At 43.7% G+C, this 10,011-nt stretch overlaps 1 protein-coding gene across 1 annotated transcript in view; it reads right to left on the bottom strand.

Annotated features, from left to right (window-relative positions):
* SNX6 (sorting nexin 6) overlaps positions 1-9,502 on the bottom strand; it is a 77,098-nt gene extending 67,596 nt beyond the window's left edge. The window contains exons 1-2 of the mRNA XM_006835356.1: positions 9,468-9,502; positions 9,263-9,310 (exon numbers count right to left, since the gene is read on the bottom strand). Coding sequence (XP_006835419.1) covers positions 9,263-9,310; positions 9,468-9,473 — 54 coding nt within the window. The 5' untranslated portion in view covers positions 9,474-9,502. The remainder of the gene's footprint in view (positions 1-9,262; positions 9,311-9,467) is intronic.
* Positions 9,503-10,011: the final 509 nt, after the last annotated feature.

Raw genomic sequence — 10,011 nt, 5'->3', positions numbered from 1 at the left:
AAAAAAAAAAATCATGCAGCTATTGGACCCAGAGAACAGAAAACTGCGGGGGCTCCTGCCAGGCAAAGATTTCATGAGGTGGGTGTAGGAAGGATGCGGCGGCAGAGTTCCTATATGCATAGGTGTGATTTACATTTGGGACACTCAATTTGTGTGTAGCTTGGGGAAGCCCTTGATGGAGCTGGTTTCAGTCTTTATTAAGACCAAAGGGCAACTGGGGTCAGAGTGGCTGGTTATGAGGGTTTCTGCTAGACTAATGCTGGTTTGGTGGTTCTGAGATTCTATAGGTCTGGAGCTAAATTGCCTAAATCCAGTTACCATATTGGTACAGCTGGTGTGGTTCACAAACATGTGAAGCCAAATTCCTGGAGAGCAGGATCTGCACTGGGGTTGGATGAGGGTGGGAGCTGGCCACACCTCTGGTCACTAGGGGAGTGTGGGGAAAAAGAAGAAATTGCACCTTTTCCGTTGCCTGTGTGAATCTGCTTTGCCTGGCTACCTTCTGTCACCAGAGCTACTCACAAAAGTTCAAAACGGTCATACCATCGTTCACCAGTCAGTCTCCCTTCTCTTGCTGTCCCTGCCCAGCTTCTCCTCCCAGCAAGTGCTCAATCCACTTCTCTAACCTTGCCTTCAAAGGTCAAGGTTCCAGGATTTTCACCTGTGTGTTTCATTTGGCCTCTCATATCTTTGTTGAAGAGGGTCTGTATAGCGCGTCTGCCTAGTACTCCCTCTTATTGAAAGTACCTCCGTGAATTTTTTGAAGCTCCCTCATATACAGTTACTTTACACACACACAGACAGACGTCTATGGCTATCACTCAACATCCACAATGTGTTCTGTGAAATAGGATATTTGTGATATGGACGTTATGGAGCACATTATAGATAGGAGAGAGGCATGCAGGATGGTTACCAATTGTCAGCACCTTTGCCATCGTGTTGAGGGACTGCACAAAAACTTTGGTTCCAGCCAGCCTCTATCCAGTATAATATTGTAGCTGGTGAGGTTCATTACAAGCTCCCTTCTCTTCCGTCACCTCTGCCTGCCTTCCCTGTCCTATTCCCCATCGTTTGCTTTAAATTCTTCTATACCATCCTGTCCCTCTGTCTTCTCTCTTGGTCACCTTTTCTGCTCCCCTCCTCACTGCTTCCATAGCTGGATGTTAGGCAACTGCTCAGGCAGGAGGAACGGCAGCCTCCAACCCAAACATTAGATGCAGGGCACCTGGGTCAAGCGGGGCAGTAGCCTTGGTGGTACATCTCACTCAGCAGCTCCAGTGGCTTGCAAGGTCCTTGCCTGATGTGAGCACTTTGGGACAGGCAACAATGGATGGGAAATGAAACCCGTACATCTGCTGCTCCAGGACGAGGGTGGAAATAGAAGCTGGAGGGCTAGTGAAAGACAGACCAGGTCTAAGTACGGCCACTACATCCAAGTCTCCAGATTGGGACTGCTGACCTCTATTATAACCATGGAGTTCTGCTGTGACACTGGAGGATAAATATTGGGCCACAGGTCAGTGGTTCAAACCCACCAGCTGCTCCTGAGAAACCCTATACAGGGTCACTATGACTGATAGCCTGTAACAACATTATAACCTTATGGGACCACAGAGTATATGCAGTAAGCAATGCATACCTGTATCTCTCTATGTATACATAGAATACACATGAGGGTAAGTTCAAAGTATTGCTATAAAACTACAGAAACCTTTATTAAAAAGTATCAGAATGTGAAGCTATTGTTTCTCTACCAATCTTCCACCTAGGTCCATATACTTCTGAAAGTGGTATTTCCATCTCTGCAACCCTTCCTCAAAGAACTCTGTGCTCTTCTGTTTACACGAAGTCAAAACAGACATTCTAGCATCCTAAAGGGACTCAAATAGGGTTCTTTTAAAATGCTGACTTCAGGGAACAAAAAGACGTCTGAAGGGGCAAGATCAGGGCTGTCAGGGGAATGGTGTCAGATTTTCCAATGAAATTCTTGTAGGGCAGCCCTTGCTATCCTTGAAGAATGAGCAGGTGCACTGTCGTGATGGAAAACCATCCCTTGGCACAACTTTCCTGGAACTTTTCTCACTAATGCAGGTTTCAATTTTCTTAAAACTTCTTCATAATAAGCCCCTGTGATTATTTTGTATCCTTCGAGAAAACTTACCAAAGTTATTCCTTTGAACTCCAGAAAAAGTCACCATAACCTTCTGAGATGACCTCTCTGCCTTTAATTCATTTTTGAGGTCTTCCCAAACTTCCTTAAAATGCTTGAGGTATAAAAATTCAGAGGTATAAAAGTTGTTTTCTATCTCTGAAATGAAATTACTCCCTGTATCAGTATGGATGTTCTGGTGAGGTGCTGCAAAATAAACACTGGACTGCTAAGGAAAGGTTGGCAGTTTAAACCCACCAGCCACTCCTTGCAAAGCCTATGGAGTCATCATGAGTCAGAACCGACCCACCGGCACTTAGCAACAAACCAGTATGGAATTTTTACTGAACGTGAACATGCTATTATATCTCATCAGTTATAGATGCATGTTTTCACATTTTAACACATCTGAAATAGGGATGTCTATTAGTTGGTGTGGTGCTGTGGGTTAATGCGCCAGACTGCAAAGCTATTTGAACTGCAAGGTCGGCAGTTCAAGCTCACCAGCCACTCATCGGAAACCATATACAGGGTTGCTATGGGTCGGAACTGATTCAACGGCACTTAACAACAACAACAATCAGTGGTAGCATAGTCGTTACGAATTGGGCTGTGAACCGCAAGGTCAGCAGTTCGAAACTGCCAGCTGTTCTGTGGGAGAAAGATGAGGCTTTCTGTTCTTGTAAAGATTTACAGCCTTGGAAACCCTGTACAGGGTCGCTGAGTCGGAACTGACTCCATGGCACGTAACTGTCACCACCATCAGTTGACGGCAAATTATAGTATAATTGGCCACATTTTCTTTGTTATTGTATGCTGTCAAGTCGGTTCTGTCTCATAGCAACCCTGTATAAGGCAAGAGTCTGAACTGTCAACCGTGAGGTTCTCCTACAGTGCCACACCAGGGCTCATTTCTTTTCTTTCATTGTTATTGTTAAGTGTTATTGAGTCAGTTCCAACTCATAGCGACCCTATATAGGGTTTCCGAGGAGTAGATGGTGAGTTCGAACTGTCAACCTTGCATTAGTAGTCCAGTGTTTATCCTACAGCACCACACCAGGGCTCCTTTCTTTCTTGTTAAGTGCCATCGAGTCGTTTTCAACTCAGAGTGACCCTGTATAAGGTTTCCGAAACTGCAAATCTTTGTGGGAGCAGAAAGTCCCATTTTTCTCCTAGAGTGGCTGATGAGCTGACCTTGTGGTTCAGAGTCCGGTGCTTATCCCACAGAGCCACAGACCTCCTAGTCAAGGTCATTAGGGAAATGCAAATCAAAACTACAGAGATACTGCCTCACTAGGAACATTAGATAGAGAAACTAGAATCCTTATGATTTGCAGGTGGGAATGTAAAATGGTCTCACAAAGCTCTCATATAATGACAACTTAATTTCCAAATCCAATGATACTTTTCAGTCTTCCTGACTTGCTAAGGCATTTTGCTTAGACAACAATCATTCTGACCACTCCCTCCTTTTAATTCTCTGCTCTCATTCCTATCTTGCCCCTCTGTTTTGTCAATCAGTGCTCCTCTACCCCTTGCTCCTTAAATGATGGTTCCCTCTGGGTGCCATGAAGCCCTGGCAATCTCAGGTACGTCTAATAATTCCTAAATGTCTATCTCCAACTCAGAACTTTTGCAGAATTATAAGCAGAATTTCAAGCTACCAAGCACATATATGGATTCCTGGTGTAGCACTGTATGATTAGTACTGGGCGTGAACTACAAGGTCGGCAGTTCAAACTTACCAGCTGCTCCTCAGAAACCCTATATGAAGTCATTGTGAGTTGGAATCTATTCCACAGCATTTAACAATGACAACAAAGTAGACATATATACCTTGATTTATTAACTTATTAAGTAGTCATTTGTGCAGCTTCAATGTGCCAAGTCCTGTCCTAAGTGCTAGAGATATAGCAGTGAAGAGACAGAATCCTTAGCCTTCCGGATTTTATATTCTTGTTTGGGGGGCAGGGAGGGTAAATGGGGTCAGATGCCTCATAAGTACCTTAAATACATCTGAAACCAAACTCATTACTTCAGTCTCTAAACATGCTCTTCCCTCCTAGCTTCCTCACTTTCTCCTCTCTAGCCCAGCCCATGTACTACATGCAGTGAAACCTGTGAGAGTCGGAATTCAGCAGGCCTGCCTCTTTTTTGCAAGATGCAGTCATCACTTTTCTATGCCTTATTTCAGTTTAAAATACTTGTGGTTTTCCTTCTCTGACAGGCTTTCCGCTTATCCAGGTTCTGGCTTCCACAGGTTTCACTCTATTTGGTCACTGTTGTTGTTAAGTGCTGTGGAGTTGGTTCTGACTCATAGTGACCCTCTATAGGGTTTCCAAGGTTGGCGGTTTGAAACTGCCAGCTGCTCCGCGGGATAAAGATGAGGCTTTCTGCTCCCGTAAAGATTTACAGCCTCGGAAACCCTGTGCAGGGTCACTATGAGTCGGAACCGACTCCACGGTACTTAGCAACAACGCTACCAGAGCTCACTAAAGTCCTGTCAATGCTGTCTCCGTTATATCTCTTTGCTATCCTCCCCGCTCCTCATCTCCACTACCTTGGTGGGTGCCAGTCTCAGGGAAAGTCCCTGCCCTGAGACATTCACCGTATAGTAAGGAAGAAAGAATTACAATCCTTTGTGATAAATGCCAGAGGGAGTATAATGGAGGGAATGTTTAACTTTGGGGAGAATGGGGAGTTATGAAGAAGACACATTAATAATTACAAATTTATGTAGCATAAAGCACTAGGTTGATAACCGAAAGGCGAGCAGCTTGAACTACCAAAGATGTGTAAAGTTGGCTTCTGTAAAGATTTCTAGCCTTGGAAAAGCTTTGGGACAGTTCTATTCTGGGTTGCTATGAGTTGGAATCAACTCAATAGAAGTGGTGTGTTTTTTTTTGTTTGTTTATGTAGAAGCATTTACCTTGTACTTAATTTTCAAATCCCTATGAGGCAGCTACTGCTATTACTCCTTTGGAAAAGAAAACTGAGATTCAGATAGTAAATTTGCCCAAGGTCATACAGTCACACCAATTAGATTAAAACACAGACAGACTGGCTTGGGGTCTTAACCATCCACACTACCACCTAAATGAGCTAGGGTCTCTGGGAAGGGGAAAGGAAGGTTTGCCTGAAGAGGCGGTAGCATGGGTAGCATGTATAGGTAATTTGCTTGGAACACCGAGTCTTACCAGCAGCTGGGTTGCAAAAGGAAGAGTAGTACAGATAGAGTTAACTGCGTAATGATAAAGAAGCCTGAAGGAGAGCTAGGAAAGACAGATGGGATTTCAGGAAACAGAAAAGAAGTTAAAAAGCTACTGCAACACTCTAAGTGAAAAATGATGCGGCTGGAACCAAGGCAGAAGTAGGCAGGGAGGAAGGGGCATAGCAACGCTATATAGAGGATACCACTGAATGGGCTAAAAGACCAAAATGGAGTCCTGGTATGGCGCTATAGGATAAGCACTGGACTGCTAACCACAAGGTTAGGGGCTCAAACCTATCAGCTGCTCCTCGGAAACCTTATGAGTCAGAACCAACTCCATGGCATTTAACAACAACAACAACAAAGTGACGAAGTAGTGGCACGGGGTAAGTTCTTGGTGGATATTAACCTAAAGGTCTGTAGTCTAAACCTACCAGTTGTTTGTAGTCTACAAGAGAAAGATGTAGCAGTCTGTTTCCATAAAGATTGCTGTTGTTAGTGCTGTCGAGCCGATTCCGACCCACAGCAACCCTGTATAGGGTTTCCAAGAGGCTGGTGGATTTGAATCTCTGAACTGGAGGTTCAAATTGACTTTGCAGTCCAGCACATTATCCTGCAGTGCCACACCATAAAGATTACAACTCTGAAAACCCTAGGAGGCAGTCTATAGACTGGAGACTGGAGATTCTTGCTAAATTCCAAAGAGTCAGTTCCGACTCATAGCAACTAGTGGGTTTGAACTATCAACCTTGTGGTTAGCAGTCTAGTGTTTATCCTTCCAAGCCACACCAGGACTCAAACTAATGTCTGGTACTGCTAAAACCCAGGCACAAAGCAGCAGGACCTTAATTGGGGATATGTAAATGAAAGATAAGGTAAGTGTAAACAACATTTCAGAGGTAGGGCTGAAAAATGATGTCATTAACTAAGATAAGGAATAAAGAGGGAGGAATAAGGCTAGGACTCCAGGGGAGGTACAGTAACTCCACCTAAAGTAATATTTGAAAACAATACACATGTTATCTACACCTCAAATCCAAAGCTAAAACAGAATAATGCCATCACTGTGGCACACACTGCTTTATAAGTATATGGACAAAATGTGTTCAGTTCAATGGGCTCATCAGTTTACTAAATGATGTTACTGCCCTTTATTTGGGGGTATAAAAAAACAACAAACAAAAGCCAAACACCTACTATGCATAGATATGGCTTAAGAGAGGGAAAAAAGTGGCTAATAATTTTCAACACTGTTAAAAATTTCTCTCAAAACAGTATTTTAAGGCTGTAAGTGAAACCAACTCAGAATCTCTTCGGATCCAAGTAACATGATGTAAAGTTAAGATCATTAAAATTTTTACTTAAAAATACTGACTCCAGCCCTGACAGCTATTATTAGAATACATAGTTCTTAAAGTTCCCAGGGGGAATAAGAAGAACCATGAAAAAGTTTCTGACAGTCCTCTGACCTCCTCCCTATAACCCAAATCAGTGCAAATTCTCTTTTCCTTTTCTACTTGGGGATATGAAGTCCCCCTGCCTCTTGTATACCCGATATAAATCAATCCTTGCTTGCTTTACCTTTTAAAAAAATAAAACAAAATTATAATTTTGCATACTTACAACTTTGTATGAAATACTGTATTATTATTTTTTTGATTGTGTGATGTCACCTCTGCAATTCATATAAAATATGCTTTCTCTATCAAGACTCTGCTAAAAGACTGAACAAGATGATCTAAACAAAAAATGCAATGCCTAAAAGAATTCTAATTATGATAATCTACTTCTATCCTGATATAAAATATAGGAAATGGGTATATAACAGGATAATGCTGTGAAGTAGTAATCAAACTTCAATGTTGAATAGAATCTTATTGGGTGTTTGTTTAAAAATTAGATATCTGTCCTTCTCCTTGTGCCAAAATTCTGATTTAGCAGGGTGTGGGACTCAAAAACATGTTCTTTTCATGCATGTTGTTTTTGTTTTAAAAACACCCCAGACAATTCTGATGCCAAGTATTTCAAGGCCACACTTGGAGAAATATAGTCATTGGCTCTGATGTCTGAGAAACATGGTTTAAAGTCAAGCTCTCCTCCTGACTAGCTGTGTGACCTCACATTACTTAATTAGTTTCTCTTAAATTCAGATTTCTCATCTTAAAAGGAGGATACTATAAGCTTCACTGGATGAGAGGATCTAATGAAATATTACTAAGGAGCTCTGGTAGCGTAGTGGTTACGATTCGGGCTGCAAACCTCAAGATCAGCAGTTTGAAACTACCAAGATTGGCATTTCGAAACTACCAGCGGTTCTGCGGAAGAAAGATGAGGCGGTTTGCTCCCGTAAAGATTTACAGCCTCGGATACCCTGTACAGACAGGGTCGCTATGGGTCAGAATCAACTCGACAGCGCATAACAACAACATAAGCTTCACTGGATGAGAGGATCTAATGAAACGTTGCTTATAATCGTATAGTGCTTAGCACAGTGCCTGGCTATAATTATGATTCACTTCATTCCAAAGGACAAAAATCAGGAAGAACTGGGTATATGTACATATTTATAATATTCGAAGAGCTTTCTCATGAATGGTAATATTTTTTCCACTTCATATTAAAAATTTCATCTATATTATTCTGCAAGAATGTTTTGGTCAGGCATGCTGCTTGTCTTTCTCTCCCTTAATTTTGTAACATGAAAAAAGTTTCTGGACACATTATTTAAATGCTTCGAATTTCATCCAAGCAAAGGCATAAAGACATAGCCACAGATCATCAAAAAAACTTTTCTACTTTTCACATCATCTACATATTAATAAAAACACTTATTACTTTTGTTAAACATTAATCAAATTAAAAAAAAAAAAAAGCAAATCCTGTTGCCATTTCCTGGCAAAGCACAAAAATATGACACAAGTAATTTAGTAAAGGCATCAATGTCTTATCTTTAGAAAAATCACTTTGTTAAAGACTCTTTGCATGTTTGTTACCTTTGAACCCCATCTCTCACCATGTAGCTCTTATTTAAAACAAAAATATTAATATCCTCATGAGTATTTTATCACCTACGAAAAAATTCCACTGACATGAATGTCTCCCGTGTAATCTAAGATGGGCTAGTGAAAGCAAAATGGAAAACTAAAGTGCAGGCTGTTAAATCATGGTATCTTGCTGAGCTGCAATGATCACATTATCAATATTTTTCAAGTGCTCACTTGTACAAAGCACTGCACAGATTGCTACCCTTCTTCAGTCAAGGCAATGGAGAGATACATTGAGGGGGAGAAATCGGAAACTTGAAGGTCTTAAGTATAAAGCAACTCCTCTCAAAACACCAAGAAAGGTGCTACAAAAGATGCATTTAGCACCTGGACGTTAGGTAAAGTACAAGATACCGAGAGTATTTTGCAAAATCTTGTAGTACATTAAAGAAGAGTAAGATGCCGCTAGGGTAAAAGTCTTTTAATTTAGACTAAGCCTGTACAAAATCCGTTTTAAAGGGAGAAAAGGGTGGATGGGAGCAGGTTCGAGATCCACAAGAAGGGAAAAGTGACGGCGCACAGTCAGAAAGGTCTGATCATGGATTTTTCATGGCCCCAAAGTGGCGGGGGCTTTCAGGCTGCGGCCCCCAGCTCCACTTCCGCACCTGCACACCCGGCCGGGAGAGGTCCGCCAGGACTGGGCCAGAGGACGGAGGAGAGGCCGTGGGTCCCTGGGAAATCGGGACCGAGTGGACCCAGGGAGGAAGGGCTGCAGGAGGGCGGGGCAGGCTGCCTCAAGGAAATTGAAAGAACCGCGGGGAAGGGGTGCAGCGCGCCCCTAGAACCTTCCTCGCACCACACCCGGAGCCGAGGTGGGGAAGGAAAGATCCAGCAATCAAAGGAGACATAACTTACTCCGCGGTCCTCCTCGGAGAGGAAGTCGGGGCCGTCGTCCAGGCCTTCCTGCGGGGTCAGCGGTGCCCAGCGCGCCAGGGAAGAAGACAAAATAGGGGAGACACAAAGGGAGACATTAATGCCAGGCCAGCGCGGCCCCCGCGCCCGCCCAGCGCCAGCCGCCCCCACCGCGCGCCTGGGGCTCGGCGCCGCTGAGAACACCCACCATCATGGCTGCTCCGAGGCGAGAGTCAGCGCAGGCGCGCACCGCGTCGCCGGCCAGAGGAAACTGGCGGTCGCTGAAGGGGCGGGGTATGCGGTGTGGGCGGGGCCTCGAAACTGTCTGCCCTGCCCCATTACAGGGGCCAGGGCCCACAAGTCAGACAATTTAGGGCCCTCAGGGCCCTACTATCAAGACCTGCTCCGACCCTGGGAGTACCTGAAGGCCCAGAGCCACAGGTCTGTGGGCAGCTGTGGGCTGTTTGACTCTGACCCAGGAAGGGGAGAGCTGTCCAGTTACTTTACCCGGAGGGCTCCAGCGAGAAACTAAGCAGGTGCCCTCCAGAAGCCATAATAAATCGTCTAGTCTTTGTATTATGCCACACGACAATTAATCACAATTAATAGCATTTCGCCCATGGAAGGTGCGAGAACCAAGGACCTTCACACAGCAGTCAGGAGCTGTAATCAAGTTTTTACTGCTGGTGAACTAATAAGTACTTCAAGCTAAGTGTACTAATGGTTGGGCACTATAAAAGTTGAACTGTTTG

The sequence above is a fragment of the Chrysochloris asiatica genome, unplaced genomic scaffold, assembly GCF_000296735.1.
Source record: "Chrysochloris asiatica unplaced genomic scaffold, ChrAsi1.0 scaffold00017, whole genome shotgun sequence".
Taxonomy (NCBI): Eukaryota; Metazoa; Chordata; class Mammalia; order Afrosoricida; family Chrysochloridae; genus Chrysochloris; species Chrysochloris asiatica.
This window is presented reverse-complemented; position numbering and strand designations above follow the sequence as displayed.